At 38.9% G+C, this 27,220-nt stretch overlaps 1 protein-coding gene across 1 annotated transcript; it reads right to left on the reverse strand.

Annotated features, from left to right (window-relative positions):
- Nucleotides 1-13: 13 nt before the first annotated feature.
- On the reverse strand, nucleotides 14-27,220 carry LOC104536621 (unconventional myosin-VI-like). Its single transcript, XM_010179286.1, has 11 exons — nucleotides 27,085-27,220; nucleotides 21,345-21,414; nucleotides 17,998-18,071; nucleotides 15,810-15,939; nucleotides 14,734-14,839; nucleotides 12,863-12,918; nucleotides 11,179-11,276; nucleotides 9,055-9,219; nucleotides 4,367-4,447; nucleotides 1,988-2,168; nucleotides 14-162 (listed from the first exon to the last, which is right to left on the reverse strand). Exons 1-11 carry the CDS (start codon nucleotides 27,199-27,201, stop codon nucleotides 14-16), a joined length of 1,227 nt encoding a protein of 408 aa, XP_010177588.1. The 5' UTR covers nucleotides 27,202-27,220.

Consider the following 27,220-nt stretch of genomic DNA (forward strand, 5'->3'; position numbering starts at 1 on the left):
CCCGCCGTGGAACTCACTTGATGACCGTTCCTTTGGCGCCCCCTGCCGTGGTGAGCATGACGCGCGTCGTGAGGCTGCCGCGCAGGTCCTCCTGGTCCAGGCCCAGCAGCGCCGCGCAGCACTCCAGCGCCGCCTCGCTCCGCGGCCGCACCGCGCAGCCCCCTGCGAGACACCGCCACAACTGCCGTTACCGCCCGTTACCTGCCGCTACCGGCGTTACCTGCCGTTACCGGCCGTTATCACCCACCGCGCACCGCCGCGGACACACCCTCCCTTTCCTACCCCTCTCTCCGTGGATAATGAAACCGCCGTGGGTTTGGCGTTTCTGTGTAAAAGTTTAAGGGAAGAATACTGAGCAGGCGATGATCTTGCCATGACGACTAGAAATAGCATCAGCTTGGAAGAAATTACGGAAGATTACTTCATATATTGAATACTGAAATACTCTGAAAATTACTTCATATATTAAAAGAGTCAAGTTCTCAAAAAACAACCAAAAAAACCCCCAACTACCCAAAACCCATGCATAAAATTCCCTATATCTAGAACGCTGTTCTAAACAAAGGATCTTCAAAAGCTAACCTGACTTTAAGTGAAAGAACCACCCCAAAATGTATGTGTTAACACCTAGTAACCAACTGCAGTGATTGAAAAACTTCTGGATTTTTAGGTTCCTGTGATCCTCTGGACTTCCTTGCTATGCATGCACAGACCAACAGAAGTGCCTGGCGCGGCAAACTCCTAGCACTGATATTTTCAGATAACGGGGTGTACGTTTTCCCCAGAAAAGAGCTGAGAGGTGTCATTCCTTCTGCTCTGCACCATGGCCTTCATGCCAGAGCCCCTCCAGCCGCTACAGGTTCCTAAATCTCTGGCTGAAGTGCTCAAACACTTCAGCAAAATCTAACACTGAATTACATATGCCAGGATTACAACATCTGCTTCCTGTTGTTCTCAGTAAAATTGGTTTCTACAGGTGAAGAGAGCAATATGGCTAAGTAATTATTCAAACATTGCTTGAATTCCTTCACTCTACAGTGAGACTAAGGAAAAAAAAAAAGGGGGAGGAAAAAGGAGTCCTCAAAACCTATTTTGGAAGCTGTGAAACACCATCTGACCTGTAGTAAACAGCTTGTGTTTGGTGTTTCCCAGGTTTTTGAAGCAGCAGCAGAACTTTAGAGTGTCTCTGGTAAGAGGCTTACTGCCTGGAGCAGCTCAAATGCACACACCCTGTGTGTACATACACAAGGTGAGAGCAGAACACCGCCTGCATTTGCAATGAACACTTCAGAAGTTCAGTCACTGATTCCAGAAAACAAACGGGTTTGAATTTCAATATTCAGAGAAATTAATTTTCCTGGTATTCTCCTTCCCTTCTCTAAACTCTGACTTCCCTCACCATCTGTGGTTTGCCCTCTCCTTGTCCATTTGCCTTCTGAAACCACGTCTCCACTCACACTTACACCTTTTTAACTCTGTCCCACTTCGTCACTCCCAAATTCCCAACTCACAGAAGGCCCAACTAGGGAAGCTCCCTGCCAGTGTACTGCTGAGCCCTGTGAAACCCCTACCCTTCTCCACCCCCACATCTTCCCAGATTAATGTGAATTAATCATGTTCATTTCATGGCAAGATCATGAATGGACATTGGGGAGGTTCTGATTTGACTTAAGGGAAAAAAGAGGGGGGAGGGAGGGGGAAAGCCCAAAACCTACACCTTCTCTGTGACAACCCAAAGCTACCTGGTCCTCACTGAACTATTTCTTGAACAATTTCAGGGAGAGTCTATTTGCTTTCTGAGCGTGTAAAGAAGTACAACTTCAAAACAAGCAGGTAACCTTGACTTCAAAATGACGTGAATTTAAGACTGAATTACCCTTGAACGCAAGGCAGCTTTCTAAAGCAGTAATTCCCATGAAAAGGAATCACCTATAATCAAGAGACATTTTCAGTATTTTTATGGAAAACAATTTCTGTTTCATCCAACCTGAAGTGCTCCCAGCTTCCTCAAAATCAATATTTCCAAGGTGAAGGACACCAGCCACTACTCTAAAAAGATCGAGTTTTTCTGCATCATCCAGTCCGATCTTTTTCATTGCTGTGCACATTCTGTTGAAATCTCCATGGTCATCCAAGAGGGGATCCTTCAAGGAACCTGCTTTGAGATACTGGAAAACAACAAGAGAAACCAAAAACTCAGTAAGTGATTTTAAAGTAAACGCAAGCATTTATTTCCAGTCAAGAGCAAACCATAACAAAAAGGAGAAAAGAAGCATGCCAAACTGAGTAGATGAAAGAGATTCGAGCTCCTCATACAATACAGGCTTTGCAAGAACCCTAATTTATTTTAATTTGTTGCTACTTTGAAGCATGATCTTCAAACTTCAACTTCAAAGCAAACTCCAGCAGTTGAAAGAACACTGAGGTCCTTGTAATAGGATGACAAAGTCTGGAGGGCCATGGGAAAGGAGTACAGGACAAATCAGAACTGAAGAGTTATCCCTGTCCTAAACAGATTGTTTACAGAAATATACTTTTAATCACAAGCAAATGTTTACGAAACAGCAAAGCTGTTGGCAATGTTCTATGGGTTAGAAGAACACCAGCTACATTTTAAAATACCAGTTCAATATATTGCTGATTTTCTTCATTTAAATGCACCAAAAGCCACTTTAGCTATTAATGGTTCTGAAGAGCAGATAGTGACACATCCGCATGCAATCAAGAGACCAACTGAACATGCACAGACTGAGCTCTGCTTGCACAGTTACTTTGTTTTAAAAAGGATAACTAACTTTCAGTGGAAGCCTCGTTAATGTCAAAGAAGTTGGCATGATTTTTATCAAAACAAAACACCGCATGCATCTGAAAGATTCACTTCACACAACATTTAGACACGTCAGTAAAATTAAACTACATCTTAATTATGTAAAATCATCACCTCATCTTCCTGATAAGGAAAACACAAAAATAATTTAAGTATTAATTGACTGTTATACTTCTATTAAAATAAACAATCTTAATATTTTTCATTAAATCATATAATAAGTATTAAAATTCTGATTAAAAGACCTCATCAATTAATATATTTCCTGTTTAAGTGGCTAGACTAAGTTTAAATATCATTGAAATTTGAGCCGTTATTGAGCCTTCAAATTGACATGGCTGTAACACACAGCTATTATGGCATCCTGTGTTCCACTACTTAATGTCTGCTGCATCATTCTGCTCTCAGTATGTTTTTGTTTACATGAACACTTATTTCAAATTAAGCCCTTTAGAGGACACGTTTCTTGACAGAACACCTGTAAATCACATCAGTAACAGAAGATTGCACAGGTTCGTCTTCCAGTAGCAAGAGTAAGTGAATTTGGATACGTTATGCCTACATAAACTACCAACTTTACTACAAACTTTCATTCTTGAGTATTTTTCCACATGTATATGGAGCTTGCCCTGCTACTGCATCACAAGTATGGATTTGATTAAGATTTGAAACATCATCCAGCTATACAAGTGAGAAATTCATACTTCAGGTATGAACAAATGCAAATTGTATTAGAGAGCTGAGTAAAAGTTTAATGAAGTGTTTAAAGAACTTCCAATTCACGTATACTATTAATTCAGATTAAATTCTTTAGTGTCCTCACGTGAACAAGCTCAAAGGCTTAAATGCTACAAGTTCTGGTCATTCCAGTTTTGAAAAATGTAAACAAAAACCAGTAAGGAACGCAGTGTAGTGAGGAGGGTGATTTACTCGTGCTGGATGTGAGGTTGCTGTAATGTTTTATGAAAGAGTTTGGAGCATCACTTCAAAAATCCAGGCACTGAAAATGGCTCTGGGGAAAAACTACTGCTTCTGAGGTATTCATAGGATCACAGAACCACAGAATCATTCAGGTTGGAAGAGACCTCCAAGATCATCAAGTCCAACCATCAACCCAAAACCACCATGCCCATGCTTCTTGAACAGCTGCAGGGATGGGGACTCCACCACCTCCCTGGGCAGCCTGGGCAGTTCCTAACGGTAGTAAGAGTTAAAAAGAAAATCACAAAGTCTTGGGTAGATCTTTGTTTTCCACAGAAGACAAGCTGAATCATTAAGGGTTTTATCATTGCAAGAATTAAAAGGAAACAGTTTAATATATTGTTCCATTTGGGGTTTTAAGATGCATGTTAAAAAGTATCTCTAGGACTGATCTCCACAATCAGAGTTCTGAATGTACCAGCTTCAACAGTACCCACCTAGGCCCATAAAGATGTGTAAAATGAACATTTCATTCCACACTGTAGAACTGCAATCACCATTTTCAACTCTATCTGCATTAGTTAATAAAATATAAACTAACTGAAGATACAAACATACCTCAGGACTCTTGCGATTCTGCAAAATCTGCTTGTCTGTTTCTTTGTTAGCAAAGTATCTGGTACAGCCACGATTTAAATACTGTAACAACAAAAAAAGAGGAAACGCATACTTACAGACAGCAGTAATGAAAACATCTGCTTTTATTTAAGGCTTGCTCTACATAGCTTGATTTAATCATATAACAACAACATAGTAGGTATTCAGAATTCAATCCTCGATAATGTATGTATTTACATCTGCAAATTTACAGAGGTGCAGCAGTAGCAAACTCCCATTGGAAGCTTCTTGATTTGGACAACTAAAATACTTTCTGACACAGTGGGATATTCATTTTGTTAAATCCCACAGCATTTTTTTTTACTGTTTGACTCTACTAAGCCCATTAATGGAGTCTGGGATTACAGAAGAGACAATCCAAATTAGGAACCAAGAAAACACATTTTCTGGCCTATGTGTAATACCAAACTTCACTCATTTTTTTCCTCACCAGTGAAATATTTCTCTATCTAAGAGATGTCGCATATTACAAAGCTTGAAGAGCATTAAAAGCTTATGACGTGGTAAAAGCAGAAGCCTATTTCAGAATCTGGCTTCTGATGACCATCTCGTGCTGTAGAGCCAAGGGAAGAGAGCAGACATTCAGATCATGACTGACATTTCCAGCAGAACGGGACTGCCAGCTTTTTCTCTCTGATTTGTTCGGCTGAAAGCAAGAGCTGTGTCCAAAAGAGCCCTTTGTCTAAAGGAAGTGAACTGATTCTTTGCTCTGACCCATGAACAAAGAAGATGTTTTCAACTAGGTGAACACAGATAGTTTTACACTTTGATTCAAATTTATGTGCAAAATACTAAAAATCAAAATATTATTCAAAGCAATTCTAACAGAAGAAAACCAGGTGACAAATTTAACATTAAAACAAAGTGACAAGAAACTGTTCAAAGTAACCTTGGTGTTTAACAAAATACTGAAAAGTTTTCTTCATCAGCCAATAAGAATGCAAAGCACAGCACATTGTAAACACAACACATTCCTGTACTACAGTATCAGTAACACAAACCCAGAAACTGGGGAGGGGAACTGGAAAAGGCTGTACTTTTCAAGAAGAGAGTCTAAAAACTTATCTGACAGGCTGAGAATGGGAACCAAGACGGTATTCATCATGACCTCTGTAGGAGACCTTGAATCACAAGATAACGGCTTTCATTTGGAAGCCACACTCAAGTATATCTACAGACTGAATCTAGGAGAAATCATATTTTTAAAGCACACAAACATACAGCTTGAGGTTATCATCCATAACATCTAAACAACATTGTACTTTTTTTTGAACTCTGAAGTACAACACCCCATGATAACATCAGTGACCCAAACATAAAGTGATCTGATTTCTCTTCTGGAAATTACAATGTGAAAAAAATTCAGCTTCTCATCTCCACAAGCTACACTCTGGGTACAGATTTATGGTGCAGCTTTACCGCCACAGCCACGTGGTGCAGCCCAAAGCACCCAGACCTATGGGTTCAGCACAGGGCTACCCAATGACTTTGAATTTCTGAAAAGTGGCACAACAGAGCCGATGCAAAACTGCAACTTTAGGAATGGGCTTTTCCTAAATAACCTATTTGAGAGCATGGTATTTTTCTGAACGTATTTCCTGTCCAAAAAACGAGCATTAACATCAAAGCACTGATCGATCCTCAAACCTTGACAAGTGCAATATCACCATCTATTATCAGAAGCTTCAAAGATGGCATTTCCATGGATTTTGAACCAGACAGAGAGGTAGTCAAGAAAAAACATGGTAAAAAAGTGACACAACCATGACTATTCACAGCCATTTTATGATAAAACCTGAAGGAGCAAACGAGAATGAAGAACACAGCAAAAATAATCTTGCCAAAATTTAGTACAAATTTAGGAAGAAAATGAACCTTTTGCAGGTTACTTTTCTGAAAATCTCCTATAAAGTGATACTTCATGAAAATTTAGTGCAATATGACCAATAAACTTAAAGTATATTTACATCAATGTACAGATATACAAAGATGAAAATGATCCTGTTTTTTAAATGCAATCTACATTAACTTCAAAAGAGGGGGGGAAAAGCATTAAAATTTTTAAATTTAAAATGCAGAGTGGATCTTTCACATACAGCAAGGAACTCAGGATTCAAACACTAACTTACGGTAAAGCAATAAATGTTCTTCATGGGAATTAAAGTACCTGCTGCAAACTTAGTAGAAGTCAAAAGAATTACGTCGTGGTGTGATAACAAGGCTGGTGTGACTGCAAACTCTTCACAAATGAAACGGGGCAGTGAGGGCCTTCTGTACTGCACTGCACCAGCCTGATTTTAAGCAGGTTGTAATTCTGACCTTGACATCTACAACCCTGTGTGCTCTCATACGCAGAGTTTTTGATTTAAAAAAAAATCCCCAAGAGCGTGCATGCAGCATATTCAGCTCCAGAATTAAAAATCTATTAACTGCAAGAAGGAACTTTTAATGGAAAAGTGACTGCACAAGAAAAATACGTAATTGGACTTTTTTTTCAAGGTTTTAGCTTTAAAGCATTCAGGAGAATATGGCATAGAATAACTGCATAGTAAAGAAGTTTTGAAAAGTAGCTCCATATTATATGAAAATTAATGGTGGGTTTGGGGTTTATTTTGTTCTGGGTTTTTTTTAAAGTATTTCGTTTGTTGGGTGTTTCAAAATAAGTCTTTTCCTTCTAGAGAACAGAAGCAAATCTTTCTCAATAAGCATCAGATCAAGTTTCCAGCACATAACCGAGTTCAAGCAGATGAACTATAAGAAGATACAAGCTAAATACTTAAAGAAATAATCTGGGGTCTATAAAGGCTCCTAGGAAGATCTTTGAGGAAGTAAGGAGGCTTGTCATAAAAGGGAGCAAGATACACCATCAAAGAAAACAATCAGCACAGTAATGTAGCTTTTGGTTAGCAGTGCTTCTCACCCCATTTAAGATCAAGGAAGTCTACAGAGATGACAGTCAATTAAATTGTATCCTTGTAATCGCAAGTGCTCTCCAGGGTTGTGTTACAAAACTCTTCCAAACCCGCGGCAGGGATTTGGTCTGCGTACTTTAGAAACACACAAAATTCTGCTTCCGTGAGATTCCAAGCCAGGCATAAGCCAAGAAACAGTGGAGGGATGCAGACAAGTGACACAACACAGGCAAACAACTGACCGGTATCTACCAGCAGGATCCGATTTGCCAGTATTTTTCTTTTCAGTGCAAGTCAACAAAGCAATGGTGATATTTGTAGGTATTTACAGTTCATGTGTGATTGTCAAGAGGAAAAGAAAACCAAACCAAAAACCTACTAATAGATTTAAATATACTTAAACAGCAGCAACAAGTGATTGAAGGCAAGCATCTTCACCTTACTCGTAGAAGTGGTGATGACAGTATAGGATGTGAATGGGTTTAGAAGGACCCTGAAAGGGATGGCAGAAACTTGCTTTAAGAGGAAGAGAAGCGACAACCAGGAGAACAACATGAAACAGCTGTGTAAGTAACATGGCATTGGTTGGATAAGAGTTCAATAATATTAATTTCTCAATGAAAAAAATACTGCAATAATTGAGATACAGCACACTGTGACATTAAAAGAGTCGTAAACAAGGGAAATGGGGCTGGAGTCAAAAACAAATTCAAGAAAAAATTTGAACTAACAAGTGAAAGAGCAAAAGGAAACATCACACTATTTGTCGATCATTTCTGGAAACAATTCAGTGAAATCTGAACACAGAGAAGGGGAGAAGAAAGAAGAAAAGCTGGAGGAAAAGGTTGAACGTTAAACCACAGTAGTAAAACCATTCAGTGAAAAACGGGAGGAAAAGAATGCAAGAAATTAAGGGTAGGACAGAAAGCCAGTCCATTTGTGGCACTGCTGCTAGAAACATGACACAGGATCAGGGCTCATCAGGAGAAGCCACATAATCTCAGAAAGTAGCAAAAACCCTAAAAATAAAGCATGAGGAGAAGGAGGAAAGGCCGTAAACAAATCAGAAGATGTAAGAAAAGGCCCACAGGATTGAATTAAAAGGCTGACAGTATCCAAGAGCTTGTCTTCATCCATGATTCCTGCTCCAGACAAGGACTTTACTGTTCCTTTCCGAGTTGGGATGACAAAACTGCATCTGCTATTTACAGATCTGGATGTACGTTGCAGCATAACTCACTATTTCATTCTCCCTTCCTTTCCTAACAACTCCTGAATTTCTACTCTGCTTTTTCCCTGCCACTGAATATTAACCCAATATTTTTTTAAGTATGTACAATGATTCAAGTCTTATTTCCCCGCTGTTTCAGTTCACGTTCATTTAGGTGTAGTGAGGAGTATCTCATTCACACTTTACACCTGTAGAAGAGCCCATAACAACATCACTAGCAGCTGGGTATGCAACGGTACATTTTTGGAGAAAGAAAATACTCCGGTTTTAAGTCACAGAGAAAATGTAAAGGAAATCTTCCAATATGGAAAAATGGCAGGCAGCTTCATTTCAGGATCACACAGATTTTAAAAAAAATATATTCTTACTTTTGTAACAGGAAAGAGTCTATCAAAGATAACAAATAGAGATTTTAATAAGGTCTATATGAAAAATCCATGTATGGCAATATGAGAAGCTTTACAAACGCTGACTCTGCTACTCACCCTAAAGTTGTCAGGAGAGCTTAGATACAGCTTTTCCCTAATGTCTTCTGGAGCACCAGCACAAAGCCTGTAAAAGATATGGTAATTCCTCTCTTCTTTGCCTTGCACGCAGATCCTAGATTTCTCCAGCAGGTAATGCGATACAAATCCACCAACCACCGAGTTCTAGGAGGAAGAAACAATTTTCTGATTATCTGAATATCTTTTGCGTTATTTGAGATGCAGAAGTTTTCAGTTTACATTTGTCTGATCACAGCTCACTCAACAGACACTGCTCCAAAGATGATTAAAATATCTCTATACCTAATACATATTAAGCTTAGAAAATAAACCATTGCCTTTATCATAACTTCTCCCCCAGCTCATGTATTGCATATACATAAATTCCTCTTAAAAGAGGGGTCTGATTCACCCCAGCAAGCAGAAATCCTGAGTAAAATTCCAGTAGTTCCTGCAAATGGCATTGCTACAGCCACCCTTAAACGGCCATTACCGTGCTATTACAAACTTCTCTAATTGCATTTCACTGAAACTCTTTCCAGGGAGAAGGAAGGGTTAAAATTAAAGACTACATATTTGGACAGCATCTCAGGAAGACTAATTATGAGCAAACATTTTATTTCAAACACTTGCACTTCTTTTCTGAGACACAAGTCTGGCACAGATTTTTGAAAGCCATTTGTTATCTGACCTGTGATAAAATTCCCTGTGCCTAGACAAATCTGAATAGCAAGGAAATTCCTGAGCTTATGGCCATTAGAGCAACTAAGAAGCACTTAGTGACAAATTTAACTGTGGTTATATGCAGTCATTCACTCATTCAGGAGGCCCCAGTCTGTACTTAAATTCCTTTGAGAAATTAGACCTAATACGGTCACCAAGAAATGAAGTCTTGTGAAGTATGAAGTCTTGTAAAAAGGGGCTCATATAAAGTGGCTGATCTTGCACTGGAAAGCTGAAACAGGCTTTTAAGCTGTTTCTGAAGATACTGAGTGCGATGAAGCAATTAATCTGAAACATCACGTAAGTGTCGACAGCTGAGTTGACAGGTCATGAATGCATCATCCCAAGTAGAAATACGTGTTGCTTCTGTAAGTTTATTAACATGAACTGGACCAACAGATAAAGTCCCTCTACCCTTAATGGCATTTAGTTATCTGCTATGTAAACTATTAACCAAAGATCTGAAGCTTAGCTACAAAACCAAGGGATGAAAAATTTAGGAAAGGACCACAAGCTCAAGACCGGATGATGAGCTTCAACTCTGCAGGAAAGAACCGCAAGGATTTGTTTCTTTATGTCCTCAGTCAGAAACATGAGGAGGAACGTGCATAGTATCTTCAGAGATCATCCACAAAAGTCTTCAAGTTGGACATGCTGGGCAGCTGCAGTCATCCTTAGTTGTGGAATGTGTGTATACATACACTATCCAAGCAAAACTACACCAAAGACGGCCATTTCTTCATAAGCTACACAGAATCACAGAATCACACACTATTAAGAGTTGGCAGGGCCCTCTGGAGATCACCCAGTCCAACCCCTGCCAGAGCAGGATCACCCAGAGGAGGTCACACAGGAACACATCCAGGAGGGTTTTGAATGTCTCCAGAGAAGGAGACTTACACAGTGAGTAGTACTTTTGACAAACACCAATCCCATGACTTCCATCACACACACAATGCTAATGTGATGTCCCGAAACATCATATAAATACATAACACCACCAATAATTCATTTGAAGTATTAAAGCATTACAATATGTTTGTATCTGTTTATATCTAATACACAATTCTCACTCATTTGTGCATTAAGGAATGCCTAAATATTTAACAGCAAGCAAGTTATTCTTTAGATTTGCGTTTTTGCAGCAAAGGGAACCATTTTTATTCTCTTGTGGATGGACACAATTTTCCTACTGACGTGACCACGGTGTCCCAGTAGTGGCACAGCGCTGTGTGGCTCTGGTTCTCCTTTCAAGGTGACAGGATACAAATCAAATCTGGAAAGTAGGACAGTAACTACTTGCTGCAAGATTAATGAGTCTGTTCAGCCTACTTCCAGTCTAGCATTTCCACTTCATCACCAAAAAATCATCACTGGTTGTCTGTAACAACATTTCAGTACCTTTTCGTTGAAGTGAATTTCTACAAATTTCCCAAAACGACTGCTGTTGTTGTTGCGGACGGTCTTTGCGTTTCCAAAGGCTTCTAACAGGGGATTTGCTGTTTAAAAAAAATGAAAATTTACAAGTGTTAACATTTGATCAATAAAGGACCCAAAAGAAAGAGAGAATAAACACATGCTGATTATTCAGTGAAGTTATTGGGAATAAGGTTTGAAAATTAAAGGAAAAATACTACCTATTGCAATTTTACACTATTAGAGTTGTACTGGGTACACTTCAGTGGAACTTACAATGCAGTAGTTAAATACCACGTAACACTGCAAAGTATTTGAATCAAGACTGTAAAAAAATTCAGAGGCTAACACCGAAAATTATTCAGTGATGTTCTTCTACAGCAAGAAGGTACACAACCGATACATGAACTATACGGGACAACGCACAATGTGACACTTCCTAATGAGCTGTTAGTCATAAAAACTAAACTACCCACTTATCCCACGGACAAAAATGCCACTTAAATGTCACGCGTGCAACATGTTAGATTGATTAGGGAATGAAAAAACGTATTAGAAGAGCGTGTTCATTTCAAAAACAGCCTAAAAATGCCATTTCAAATCAGGTCAATCAAGTGATGGAGTGAATTTATTTTTTACTGGCTGCAGTATTCAAACGCCTTAAAGCCCAAACAGAAGGAGTGACAACAATCTAATGTACATATAAATATATATATATTTATATGTACTACTATCAAAATGCCATGCACAGCTTAAGCAGTTTGAAAATGCTTAGTATTTATGAAAGACAAGGCCTCTGAAAGACTTCATTTTACTAACTCTGATGATCAAAGAAAAATAATTTACTAAATCACACTAACAATAAACCATTGAGAATATCTGCAAGATTTGTTAAGGCTTTTAGCTAAAAAATATGCATTGGAAACCATGTGAGAAGAAACTCAGATTTAAAACTCCACTGACAACCATCTACAAATCTGCTCCTACAAAAATGAAAGGATGAAGGAGTATTTACAATGGTTGGACAGATTACGGATGATAATGCATCATTTAACAGGGCCACATCAGCATTAACTTCTTTGTTTTGGTTATGTTTTCATTTTTATAATACTTCAAGCTTATGAAAATGCAAATCTGACTTTCAAAACTGACTTCTTAAGAGGTCTTTGATAACTCTTCAGGTATTTTACGTAGTATTAACAGCTCTGAAGAAAAGGTTATGAGGAAAAACCAATTGCAAGAGGTCTTTCAGACAGATTAAAGGTTCCTCCACTAATCCATACGCTGTAAGCGTGCTTATTAAAACTGTGCCTAAAATCTTCAAAATTCATGCATCAGGTGCTGTTTTACATTAAAACACTCAAACTTTTCTAAAAATACCTACAAGCACCAGTCCATTTTAGGGCACACTGCACCAGGCATTATCCAGCTCTTGGTTCCTTAAGCACGCAGTGGATTTCACTAAGGAACTGGTTTAAGCAAACCTACAGCAAGAAGAGATTAAAGCCTGCAGCACTTCTCTTGAATAATCTAGTGGCTTGAATTTGAAAACAGAAAAATTTAAAAGAAAAGTAAACCAATTTGGTTTAAGAAATAAAACATTTCAAATATGAAAAAAAAAAAAGTTAAAACATTGGAACCTTCGATTCAGTTAAAGAAAATTCAGTACCTTCTACAATTCTGTCATCAATATCCTGGCCAGAGCCATAGGATTCTGTCAAATACCTGTAAAGCAAGACAAAAGTATCAGTATCTTCCATGTGTCAGTTCAACAGGATTTCGCATGTCTGTGCACCAGACTTACTAACAATTTGCTAAAGGGGATGCATATTGATTATCAGTTCCAAATACCTTTATCTTTTTAAAGAAATGCAGTTTGACTTTTCTTTTTTGTTAACACAAAAATATTCTTGCAGATTTCAGAATTTTTTTTCAATACTTCAAGACACATTAGAGATTTCTTCTAGACATGCACATGGAAATGACAATTTTATACAAATGTAATGAAACTATTACTTTACTATCTGTATTTATTAATTATCTTACTAAATACGTAAGGTTTAATACGTACTTCCTGAACTAAGGACTGTTTCCATGCATACAGTTTCTGCAACCATAATTATCAGTGTTAAAAATCCCTCATGAAGATGGTGAGACAGGAAATTATAGGTGCATAATTCAGGTAAGATTCAATTCACCAAGTGAAGAAAGAATGTTAAAATAAATCCACAATGTACTTGCTCCAAGGTTGCAGCCTTTTAATTTTCTTTTTCCTGCACACAGGACGTGCTTTCTGGAAATTCACAAGTAAATCTGGGACGAGGTAAAAACAGTTCTCGAAAATGGGGCCTTCCAAAAAAAAAACCCGTAGGAGCACTAACAGAGATTTATTAGTGCGTTTTGCTTTCCTAATTTTAAAACTCAGTGTTTTGTACACTATGGGGGGCGGGTGGTGGGGAGAAGCAGCAGCAGCGCTATTTGCCTGCTGTGTAATCAGAATTTCCTTTGCAAAAAGCAGAACCACCTCCTTTGGGACCATTCCTCAGCAGATGTTCTCCCAGTGCCTGTCATCTCTTAGCAGGGTCAAAATTAGGATGTCCCCTGTAAAAATCATGACCGGCACCTTGTAGTAACTCTTGCAGCTATCTGCTAAAGGATGCTTAGGGGCAGAGGAGAGCAGGACGAAGGACAGACAGACAGTCGTGACAACTCTTCATGGGATGTGGAAGATAAAACCGCTACTCTACACACACACACTAGGGAATACATGATGTCAGGGAAAAAGGAATTAAAGATTTATAATGGGAAACAAGGACAAGAGGAGAAGGGAGGGTATTCACACTGTGCTTCCCTGGATAACCAGGCCACCTACGGCACAGGTGAACTGAATGGAGCAGTGTTTTCCAGTTATGATGTTCCAGAGTGATAGAAAGCAGTAAAAGCGTAAAGTAAATATGGTCAAAAACAGTAAGAGAAAGCAAGGCTGATATATATCATGTCGTTTCATATGTACTATCAGTTATACATGAACACCAATAAATAAATAAACCCCATTACTCAATCTTATTCAGTAAATTAGGGTAGAGTGTTTTACAGAATCTCTGCAGTGATCTCAAAATCAAGAGTTAAAATTCCTGGATGCTTTAACAAACTAAAGAAACAAAGACAGGGAAAACACAGAAATGCAAATTCATGGCAAAACCAACAGTGTCTTGCAAGATACAGTTAAAATGCACAGATACGGTTTTATCTACCACAATACCAGATGTGCAATACCAAAATGACTGGATGATAAACCATAACTACTGCCTGATGGCACTACAACCGAGTTAAGGTTCCCGTGAATATATAGCCATTTCCATACGATATCACATCAGCATTTAAGTTTAACCCTGTGAACCGCTTGTATTGAAGTGTACATAGAAGCATCTTACTGAATTGTGTCTTAAGCCCAATGATTACTTTGTAATTTGCTCTGTCTGTACGTCAACCAAATGCATCAACACCAGAGATTCAACTTTGGTCCAAAAAAGCACAAACCTCAAGACAAATTTAGTGTTTTCTGTCTTGCCAGCTCCTGATTCTCCAGAGACTATGATGGACTGGCTCATCTTGAGCACCTTCATGTCACGAAATGCTTTATCAGCTTAAAAGAAGAATGTGTTAAACGTGACAAAAGTTAATACGCAGGAGAGTTGCAGGCATAAAGTTAAGTTACAACACAAACAGTAAAATGTAATGTTTTCAGGAATAAAAACCTCAAACCTTTACAACTGAGTGCATTACACCTTATTAAAGTCTGTTTCCCATTGAATTATATTATAGTTGCTCACCCTTAAACACTGACACATAAGAGCTTAAAGTCTTTGAAAACAAATACCCACTCCACTACAACAAGGAGTTGTACACCTAGAACTAAATCTCTTGAATTAAATGCATTTACAACATTGCAACCAATCTCACTCTAATGCGTCTTTTAAAGGGAAACTTTCAGTTGCACTTTGTAACAACGCCTTAGATACAGAAACTTGGAAAAACGCGGGTAGCTTTCTTGGTATGCAACAGGTACTAAAAAACCAGCTCTTTATACTTTTGATTACACAGTGAGAAGGCTTTTACCAAGTCAAATGCTGATTTGTAGTTTCAAATTCTTTTTTCTTAAACAAAGTGAGTGAAATCAGGTTTATCCCGTTAATAAATGCACTTTCTGCCTGTAGCACAAATATATAAAGAGTGGATGTGCTCCGGCAATGTCATAAAAGGCAAAGGAAATCACTACACTGAAAGACAATGCCAATCATATTTATGTCAGTCTTCACTTCTAAATGCTCAATTTCTTTTTGTCTGTCTGTTTTTTAATGGTTGTTAATTACATTTAAACCTCTTAGACATAAAACAGAGGTGCAGAATTATCACAACAGGGTTGCCAGGGTTGCTAATTTCCAAGTTCTTCAAGCTGCATATCAAGGACGAGAAGATTTGCAATTTTAGCAATCAGGTCTTTTATTTTAAAACAGTTTAAAGTAAATTAATTAGTGTTACAGGTGGTAATTTATACATAACCACAAAGTATTTACTGTTTGTTTTGTAAAAACAAATACAGGCTCAATACTTACCAATAGCAAAAACATGTGGTGGCAATGTCCCAAGTGATCTACCCTGGTACTTTTTAATGGTATCTGAAGAGTAAAACTTAGGTATATCAAAATATGGATTCACTGCAATAAGAATGTTGGCTACATAGGTCTGTGAAGAAAAAAAGTCAACAGCAAATGATTAGCTAGCATCCAACCACGGGGTTAACAGCAATTTGCTATTACTATACAAGACCATAGTCTAAGCATAACAATTACATTTATAGTTGTTTCCAGCTAATGCGGATAGAGGAAGGGATTTATTTTCAGAATTGCTCTAATTATCTTCTCAAGATAATTATAAAAATTAGGTTTTTCCTTCTATGAAAAAAGCACTTCTCGGGAGAATTTCCTAACCACTGAGCTGTGGAGTACGTCCCGAATTTGACCTTTCTCCCCATCTCCTTTGAAATGATTTCCTATTGTGTGAGTTCCTGGATCAGGGATAAGACACCACAACCTCCTCTTCCTCAGAAGGGAACCAAGTAAGCTCCTGGCTACCACACTGCATAATTTTTCGGTACCTAATGGAAGCGACTCCACAGGAAGGACCGACAGGATCCTGCCTGGGAACGCGCTCAAGCTGGGCAATAAAAGCATTCAGCCGAGAGAAATCAGCTGTGGCTGCTTCCACAGTGAGAAATCCAGACTGCAAATGTTCTCTCACAGAGAAGAATCTCAAACCATAGGATACAGAAGACTGAAGATAATTTTTCAAGGTTTCTGAAAAACAACAACCCTTTCCTCGCTGGCCAGATTACATACAAGGAGGAACAGATGTCTGAAGCACAGGAAAAAAAAGCAGATTTACAGGAAGAGGTCTGAAGAAAATCAGATAAACCTTCAGCTTGAATAACTTATTAGATTTGTTGTTGTTAAGCATATCCCTAGACAACTGAAACTTGGACGCTATCGTGAGATGTTGATAGAAGGCTGGATCACACATAATATATCAATCATTTTTTTAGATGTTTCTATTTTCAGCACTTATTTCACTGAAGGAAAACATATGCACAGAGCTCTCTTCAGGAGCTGCAAGTACTAACATTAGTTTTCCTCCTAGTGACAAGACAAATACTGTTAACCAGCACTGAACAAAAAGCAAAAAAATCCCAAGACATGGATACAAACTGTGTCTTAAAGTTAAAAGGGAAAGGCAGTTAAAACACAAATGGAACCTTTTCCTCCTCCCCCCAGATATACCTGCCCAGGACAACACATCAGTAGTATTTGTTTAACACAAAGAAAGGCTTTATGAAGCTAAATACTATCCTACCTCATAACCAGTTCTGTTTTAGAATTTTACTTCCTTGGAGGTTGTTTGGTTGGGGTTTTTTTAATTATTATTTTTCCAGAAAAGCAATGAAATAGCATTTTTTTAAATTTATTTTAAAGTTGGTGCTTGATCTTGAGCCATAAAGAATTTACAGCTATGTAAAATTAACTGCAACAAAAGAAAACAACTATACTTTCTTTACATATGTATATAAAAGGCTTTAATTCCATTTCAGAACAGTATGATAACATAAAAAATTATTATTTTAACACAGGCACTTAGAAAATACGTAGAACGGTTTTGTATTATCACTAGCCAGGTTTCTATTAGGAAAAAAAAAATAGGAAGAAAGAAAACTCTTATCTTTCTTCTATTTCACAGCTGTCAGTGTCCGGGCAGATGGCAAGGACAAAATGTAATTCAGTCAGAATTCATTAAGTACAATTAGGCAATTCGATAGCAATATAAAAGATTAAGATGGACATCTGAGCTAGGAGGTGTCAAAGACGGCACCTGTTTGCTTCGTTCAAAAATAATGAAGCAAGAAAACCATCTTTGTTAACAGGCACTCTGCTGGCGATGTACGTTACCTCAGAACAGACCTCTGGGATGCAATGCTGTGCCGTGGTTGCACATGAATGGTCATGCAGAGAAATATCTATTGCTTTGTCTGGTAAAAATCAGCAAACATTAATGTGACTGATGTGATTCAGAGCTCAAATGAGGTCTAATGTAAAAAAAATGCAGGCCTAAAACCTCCTAGCCTTCCAACCAGTCCTGATTTCTGCTTGCTTTCTGTTACAGGGAAAACCAGAATTGGAAACACTTGTTTTGTTGATTTTTTGACAGGACACAACAATCATTAGAGTGGTTGTCATGACACAAAATACTTACATAAATTCTGTCTTTACTGTACCGAACTTTGATATTGTGAAGGAGAGTGGCTTCATTTAAATACATAAGAGAACCTGCAAGTAAAAGACAATCACATACCATTACGAGCTCAGGACTGGCTTTGTGTACAGCCAAACCACTAAATCTTAGAATAACAGAGAATTTTACTTCCTCTGTCTTTGATTATATTTTAATCCTATAATTTATTTACACTGTTTCGGGCAGAACTGCTGACTCAATACACGTTTTAAAAACCACAGACCTGCTCTTTACTATACATTTGGAGCTACAGAAAGTTGCTGACCAAGGAATCAGACTGCAGGAGTCTTGACACAACAAAACCTAGGTTGTTTTTTTTCCTCCTTGGCTCGTTAATATGCTGAAATGTTACAAAGCAGTGGCTTAAGGCAGCGAGCAGGCACCCACAGAAAGCTTCAGACCAGATGGGCTCACATTCTGGCAAAGCTGGTCCTTGTTTTCAGCTATAAAGCACTGGAAAGTGTTAACAGCCTTAATTACTGGGGTCATTACCAGTTCCCTTTGTAACAATATTAAAAACATTATCCCTAAACCAGCTGTGGGCACTACTTATTACTCAGCCTCCATTTTCAAATATGCTCAATCCTCTTTTTCTCACCACTTAAAATCCGAGTGCACAACACTGTTTTGTCTTGTTACAACTGACTGACTGACTACCATACTGGTAAACCTTACAGTATTAGTGCCACTTAAATTGGTTTTCATCTGACTACTGTTGATGGAGCGAGCAATGTGCCTGTAATGTTAACTGCTACCCCACATCTCACACAAGGGCCACATATGCACCTCTTGTCTAAAATGACCAAGGTTGTTTCTAAAGTTGGACTAATGCCCTTTTCACAAGCGTTTCAGCAGAGAAAAACTTATTCCAACTATTTATACAAATGTGCAAGAAAGTTCTTGTGACCTGAAATCACCCTGCCCAGCCACCTCACCCTACAAGGACACCTGAGGCTCAGTGAAGCAGCTCTTCACGTCTCCTTCAATGCTCCTCCTGCTGACCCAGAATATACTGGCAAAAGGATAATGAGAGCTTCTCAAGAGCCTCTGTGCTTTTGTTTTCAATCTTACACCTTTCTTTCTGCAGCAGATGGAGGAGTGGCTCTACCTCCTACCACCTGCACCACGGCAGCCTGAGGCGAAGGCAGGTCCGGCAGCCATTTTCAGCCTCTGGCTTGCGTAGCTCCGCTAAACAACTGCCCTTCCTTTCCTTACGTGACTAAAAACAGCTTTGCTTCCTATGGCTGGAGTCGTTCACACTTCTTAAAGGACCTTGAAACTTCTGGGTTGTTTAGAAGAAAATGCCACCAGGACCACAAATTCCAGCTCTGCCTCGACAGGCCTCTTTCCGCCCTCATCTTTTTTAACAAGGTCATCCCAAGTGAAAGAGACATTACAAGGAAATGGGCCAGAAACTTGAACTCTTGCTTGCTCCAATGAAAGTTAACATCACCTTCTTCCCTCAACGGGGACAGGCTGTAACTTCTGAAGTCTGCTAATTTTAAAGTCATTCGGATTCTCAGCATTGAGTTCAGAAACTATTACGTAGTGATTGTCCGCATACATTTAAAGAAAGGATCCTCTCAACTGTATCTTGGTAAGAACCTCCCAGGGTTTGCAGTATGTTTTAAAGAAAACAGTTATCAGTTAAGTATCCTAATAAAAACTTGATAATTATGTAAACAAGGGACCCTAAATTTCAGTGCATTCCGAGTACTCTCCTTGCAAGCCCTCCTTAGTTGTACCTGCAGACTCGGTACATGAAGGGAGCTTGCTCCCTGAGGTAAGGTCCCTTCACTCAACACACGAAAACTAAGGCTTATGTCAGGAACTTCTTTAGAATAAATCCTTTAAAAGAGGCATCCGTATCCAGAGGCAAAGGAAGTCACTACAGCGAGAATTATGAATATTCATATGGCTCAATATCACCAGTGTGTGTATGTGCATTTAATAGTCCATATATTTACTTATACACACACACGGGGTTCACAGAAGTCAAGTCAGGCACTAAAAGCTAAGAAATATTAAATGTCAAATTTACTTACATTAGCTCTCCTGTGGACAGAGTGAAGCAGGGTTTGTATGAAAAATAATTTTATCATGTAACTGCAAGGCTCTGCATCTGTAGGACTATTTTTTTTAAAGATTCTTATCTGATACCATTCTTTGAAATTGTTTCCCCCCAGAAATATTTTTTTTAAAAAGAAATCTTTTTCTTAGCCATAAAAAAGGAAAATTCCACATATGTTGACAACCTCCCAAAACTGAGTGGGGTTAGGGGGGTGCAGAAGAGGAGTGTGAATCACAAAAAAGAAGTAAATGCTTTGTCTCTGCACTGTTTGCAATATATACTGAAAAATTCACATTTGAGGAAGGGCTAGATTCTCAAAAGGGTGTCTCTTGCAGTTAGTGCATTTGGGTTACGGAACACTAAGGGTGGGAAAAAGCAATACTTCAGCAAATTACTCCCTAGAAGGCAGTTAATCACTAACGCATGGCATGGAATTGTAGTTGTGTTATTAACTAGCTTTTCAGGATTTTTCAGAAGAGTATTATAGGGAGAGACTGAAAGCACTCAGTACCTTATAAAGTTTCTTCTTAAAGATCAACAATGCTCAGCACAAATCTATTTTAACTTAACTGAACAGTACCTTGCTGGAATCTCAAATGATTTCCATAATCTCATTCCAAATTTCAGTTCCCTGACTAGGAAGGACACTGAGGTGCCAGGACCCCTTGGTAAAATCACTGGGACAGTCACACAGATTAAATGCATTTCCCGAACAATCATCTGCTTCACTACAACCTATTTCCTTTTCCAGTGGTTCCGACGGGTACAGATCCCTGCCTCCAGTTTTGGGAAGGTTACCTTGCAATTTATTTTCAATTACTTGTACTTCCACAAGAATCCTATCTGAGAAATGGGTTACATGCAGGAAAAATGCAGTATAATACTGCTGTCGATAAAGCGACTAACTCCTTTGCTGCACTATGAAAGATGGAGTTAACCCCTATAGTGCTGCATGCAGTTGATCCTGATGCAGGTAGGTGAGATGTGATACATACCCAAAGCCAAGAATAAGGTAACTATGAGTTCCTCTAAAGTGTTCAACTGAAACTAAAAAACTATAAATGATATTTAAAATGGCCTTACTTTAAGAAGTTTAAAGGACTATTAAAGGCTTTACTTAAATTCAAGCAAAATGACGACTACAAGGAGAAACAAGGAAGCTTGTAAAGAAACAATATTCTTTTCTATACAAATATTTTTTTCAAATGCATAACTTATTTTTAAGTTCATAACTTACAATTATCTTCTACATCCTTTTTGCTGTCCTCTTCCGCAGGAAACACTTGATTGATAGCAGCCTGGAAAGTCTGTCAGATGAAATACGTTAACACAGTCAGAATTCCATAAAAATAGAAACAGAGTTCAAAGATGCCTGATGTGATGGTACAAGTGAGTGCACTGGAATTATGCATGGTTTAAAATGATGGTGCCAGCTTTATACTTCAGCACTGGAAATTTTACTGAGTTACTAGGTGCAGATAGGAGCTGCTGCATTTACATTACTATACTACATTATTAAAATGCAGTCACAGTACTGTATGGTTTTTATTGCAATAATATTGCAGGCTGATTTCCAAAATTGCATGTAACATTGTGTAATATAAAATGGGTATTTGAAAGAAGTACTTCAAAGGGAACAGTGTTGTAAAGGACATACACAACTTCCTCAGTTTTGCAAAGAAGCACAAAGAAAAAAAACCAGATTATTAGTTCAAAGGACTGTGCTGTGATTATCATATGCTGTTTTAAAACATTCTTACTTAAAATATCAATGTTCAGTACATAATATCCTCTGTATCCCCAAATACTGGAGCTTTGGTTGTTGCCTGCTGGGTTTTTTTTCCTTCAATAAATCGATATTAAAGTAAAACAAGACCTTCCTTCAACCCTTGTATTCCAGTTATACAAAACAGCCATTTATCAAGTGCTTGTGTCCAACTGGAAAAATTCATCACAAAAGACACTTTGTTTTGTCTTTATTCTCCAGAAATCATAATTTATATTGTTGCAAAAAGGAAGGAAAAACATCCAAGCACACAAACACATTACAGCGTCTGCACAAAAATATCTCTTGTAAGAGGTAGGCTTTTAATGATACCTTTTTGTGGACCGCAGTAACAGCTTCAGCTACCTCTGAAAGAACAAAACCCCTGTTGTACCCACCAAACACCACGGCCACCACGCTGCAAGCACTGTCTGCTTTTCCCCATGGAAATGGAGACAAGAAGTCTAGCCCAGTATTTGAAAAGGCAACCAACTGGCGCTAAAAGATGACCTTAATAAACAAACGTGTCTGCTTGTTTAACACTGTACTCGGCAAGAGAGTCCCATGAGAAACACCTCACATGGAAAATTCAGGAGAAATACAGCAACTTGCTTCAGTACAACAGACACAGTACGTGAGCTCTTGTAGCTGACACCAAACTCCAACTCCTTTTCAAGTGGGAAGTGTCATTAAAAATGGCAGCACAGAACTAATTGCTGCCTGTAGGAAAACAGCGAGTCTATGTGATAACTTTCCATAGCAGGGATATCAAAGTACGCAATTTGCAGTCACAGGAAATTCTACTTTGTCAACCCCTCATCAGGATCTAACGCAGAAAAATATGCACAAGAAGCTTTCCTAAGGAAAACAGAGCTGCTCAATGATGCTGGAATATCTGAATGTCCATCAGACCAACCTCCTCCAAAATGTCCTTTATCAGAGCTTGGTGGAGACATGGAGGACCTCAACATTTTTACCTATCTCAAAAAGCTGCCAGCTGTCACTCAGAGTTTTAGCAGGGCAGAGGTTCCCCTCCATGATTTCCTCCCTCTCACAATATTGCAGTTAGAACATATTATCCTAATAATTTTCTCTGCAAGTTTGTCAAGGATGAAGATATATCTCATTGGGCAAAGATACATCTGAACACATCAGTGTCCCACATAATCAGTTCACTACAATTGAAACAGCACTACAGTTTTAAAAGAGCACGACTGGCTGCATGAAAACCAAACTTCACTTCTTGTTCCTGTCTGCTAATGTGTAACCCACGTTTAACCACTAACAAAGACAAGAGAGACTGAGCAGCATACCCAGAGAGGGCTTTCACAAATCTCCGATACTTTAACATTTCATCGATCTAAAGCCAGCTATACCAGATCTAGCCCAGAAGAGGAAGGAAGAGCTCTATCAGTGTCCTCACCACTCAGCCTTCTGATCCAAGATAGATTTCAAGGAAAAAAAATAAGAATTCATGCTGTATTATCTCCTCCTTAATTTTTTTATCACTCAGTGTGAATTGTGAATTAACTTCTAGTGTATTTCACTAAGGTAACGTGACTGCTGTTATGTAGGCAAGTACATTAGCCAGATGTGCAGAGCTCTGAGTATTGCAAATTACTATTAAAATCTCATCTATTAAATAGGAATATGGGCACGATATCACAGGTCTATTAATTTAAACAAATCCAAATAAATTCTTTACTATATTGTCCCATTATTTTTTAAAACATTTATTATAAGAAAACACTTCAGGCATTTGGTGGAAGACTTTTGCATTAAGACATAGCTTAGGACAAACTTAAGATATTGATCTTGAGACACTGAAGTGGTCTCAGGAGGCAAAACAGAGAGTTTAGGGGTTTTTGTAGGGTTTTTTTTTTATTCCTCTTTGTAATGAAGCAGCCCTTGAAATCCAATGGCAATCTTAACTATTCTCCAGAAACTAGATGAGTGAAAAAAGATATCTTTCCATTCAAGCAGCATCTTCTTTCTACCATGTAATCCAATCTGTGTAACCGTGCCTTCCTTTATACCTTCCAGATGCAGACGGGAGACATCCCTGCTCTCAGCTGTACCTCACAAGCCAACCTAAAGCAGTACAAATGGTGTGCAACACAGACAAGAACACGTCTCAGTTGCCCAAGCAAGCTGCACTCACTGCTTAAAAAAAACCCTTAGCTTGAAACACTGAACTTTGGACGTTCTGATCCGTACTTTCAAAGTACATTTATTCATTTATACTTAGCCAAGGAAAATACCTTTCTGGTTATTCACAGCATACCAGAGCAGGTGCCCCATAAAGCCCTCCATGACCCTTCAGAACAGGCACAGAGCCACAAGGTGCCTCTCAAGTTGATGTCAGGAGGGGTCTCAGTGAGTGCCTGCAGCACCAGACACATTCCCAGTGACTTCCAGAAACTTCCTACTGCCGATGCAGTAGGAAATGCCTGCCCCTGACTCCTCAGTGCCACGAGGGCCCCAGGATGGCAGCTCAGGGCGCAATTTCCCCTGGGGCATCGCTCCCTCATCACTTTATTCAGATTTTCTACCTCCAGGAAAAGAGTAAATCCCTAGTAAGTTCAGAAAAGGATACTCCAAGTAGAAGTGCGAATGCAGTAACTTCCTTGTACGCTGACATGCAACTGCTGGTGGGACACAGGCCTGAGTTGCCAGCCCTGGCCCCCTGTTCCAGGGAGCGCTCCAGCCCTAGGTGTGACCACACTCATTAGCAAACCACTCTCCGGTTTCTCTGTTTTCTTTCCAGTCACAGCATTTATCAGCCTTGCAAGCCGATGATCTCGTTTTTGGAGAGTAGCTCCCATGGTGTAACAGGTACACACTCGGTTCTGATAACACGCTGCTGCAGCTTGGATTACTCTGCCTCGTAAGGTGCAGGCCAGGTGACTCAGATCTCCACCTCTCTTTAGACTCCCGGCCTCCACACAGAAACATAAATGCTGTTGTTAACTCAGTACCCAAAACTGCTGTTGCTGGTTTATAAGTACGCAATATTTTGGCCAACTACCTTCACCCCATCTGGACTGGGTAATTTGGTTTTATAACACAAAACAACCATCTACAGCCACGGGAAGGCCTCAGGTCCTCAGTTCTCCTGTTGCTGCCAGCCTGAAAACTTTCCACCTCTTCGTCTTTAAGGTGGATCCGTTCTCTGACCTCATTTGCTGTGTCACACACAGCTCTGCAACACCAGAACTAGCTACAGGTGGGGAAGGGAGGGAAGACTTTAAGACATCATGAAACTGCTGCCTTGCAGCATTTATTGCAGTTATTAACAACATATTTTAATTAACTATTGAGTGGTATAAAAGGCAATAACCAAACATATGCATACGCATTTCCTTTCCAGCCTGTGATCTCTGGTAAGCTACCAGCACCTACAGAGAATACACATGACATGTTAATGACCCAGATTAAAAAATAATAATAAGTTACACTGCCTGGGTATGTTTACAAGATCAGGTTACTCCTCTCCTCCCTGTAATTATCATGGGCAACTCTGGAGCTGCCGGATCACTCCTTCTTGCTGAAGAGCACTTCTGAACTATCATTTTAAGTAAACAAAGTTGGTAATGATGGGTATTAATGCTGACTACTTCAAGTAATGGTCTAAGCGCACAAGAACAGTCTTCTTAAAAAGACAAAAAGCAATGAGAAACATTTCACTATAAAAACGACACCTTGAAAAGGCTGAGAAGGTAATCAAGAAAATGTTTTACTCCACCTCTATTAAAATAAGAAAGTTTGATAATTAGAAATGTAGGACCATAATCTCTATGGTCTTTAAACTGTGAAATGTTTGTTCCCTGAGATGAGTGAACATTAGGCCCTTAATCGATCTGCTTAATTCGAGAAAACAGACAACTGCAGAATAACAAACTTTACAGACAAAAGAGATTGCTCATTGTGAATCAAACAGCAAAATATTTGTACTTTAGGATCATTTTTTGGTTTATATATATTTATATATATATAAAATCCCTGAAAGGAGCATATGGTAGAAATAAATAGTGACTCAGGAATCTCCTCATTGCCTGTTTCTGCTTCAATATCCAGGCTTCTGCTCTTTATCACATCAGAACCATTTGGGGATACAAACAGAAATAGCAGTGGGGTCAGTATCAGTTAAAGACTACTTAGCCATAGCTTTGGAATAGTTAAGAGTCTTGTCTGAATAATTTTGCTTTTCCCCAGACTGAAGAATGCACACTACTGCTACTACTACTACTAAACCCACAGACTTTATCTCTCTCATAAAAATCAGATGTTACACTTGCTTTATGTTTCTAAGGAAAGCAAAATCAACTTCCTCTGAAAGACGCAGAGAAAAGAAAGCCTATGAACATTCCCCCAGAGGGAAGGGCTGCTGTATAACCTTTTAACCCGTGACAAGGCATTTTCTGCTATTGCTGATGTGAAAGAAAAGGTTACAAATAACATTTTCTCTTTTCCATACCCAAAGATACAGAAAAGACAAAACTGTTGGAAAGGGCACATATCAGATATCCACAGTGACCAAAATCACAACTTTTAAAACAGTGTCTGATCTTATTCCAGGCTGCCAACCATCTGAGTTAGGATAATTGATACATACAAGGTGCTTCCTGCAAAAACTGACATTTAATTAAGACATACCGAATGTGAAAGATGTGATGATAAATGCAGCAGTTGGAACACACTAATTAGGATGAACGAGCACTTCATTTTACATCACTTCATTTGATGTAGCAATTCTATAGGACCTTTATCTGACACTGTGTTACCTTGCAAGGTACTTGAGGTAAGAGGATTCACCTCTCAATCTCCATCGGTCTAACAGTAAGATGTCTAATCTAAGCCAGAGCCTAGGACACCCCTGTAGGACACACTCTGTGCATGCAAGGGAAAAGGCAGAAGCTAATCTCAACGGCAGACTCTTAACCAGCATTTAATTCAGGGAAAAAAGGATACAGTACTGAATCAAATGGCTACGGAGATTCAATCCTCTTCTTTCACAAGCATGTACAGTGGGAATATTTCATCTGCAATGAAAGCTAAACAAAGATCCTTAGCCAAACTCTGGCTAAGTCAGAAAACTGTTTTTCTACTCCCTCAGGCTGTGTGTAATTGTAGATATTGACAAAGATTTGGCCTAGAGGTAAAACAGTTTGTGTAAGGTTTTTCTCTGTTGCTTTGTTTGCAAGACACTTACCTTGCCTTTCTGATTCAAAGGTTCAATAGTTAAGTTGTCAGTGCCGATGTCCACAATCATCCCCATCTGAAACCCATCAGTCAGGTGTGGAGCCCAAACAGGCTTCCCGTCCTCCATTGTGGGATCTATCCAGTAT

This window comes from Mesitornis unicolor, unplaced genomic scaffold (assembly GCF_000695765.1).
Source record: "Mesitornis unicolor isolate BGI_N332 unplaced genomic scaffold, ASM69576v1 scaffold39622, whole genome shotgun sequence".
NCBI lineage: Eukaryota > Metazoa > Chordata > Aves > Mesitornithiformes > Mesitornithidae > Mesitornis > Mesitornis unicolor.

What these genes read in the sequence shown, in the direction of transcription:
- LOC104536621 (XM_010179286.1), bottom strand. Translation starts at nt 27,201, where the DNA reads ATGGAGGACGGGAAGCCTGTTTGGGCTCCACACCTGACTGATGGGTTT. An exon ending in TGATGACAGAATTGTAGAAG is followed by an intron (nt 11,277 to 12,862) that starts GTACTGAATTTT and finishes TTTTTTAAACAG; the next exon opens with CAAATCCCCTGTTAGAAGCC. An exon ending in AAATTCACTTCAACGAAAAG is followed by an intron (nt 9,220 to 11,178) that starts GTACTGAAATGT and finishes TCTTCCTCCTAG; the next exon opens with AACTCGGTGGTTGGTGGATT.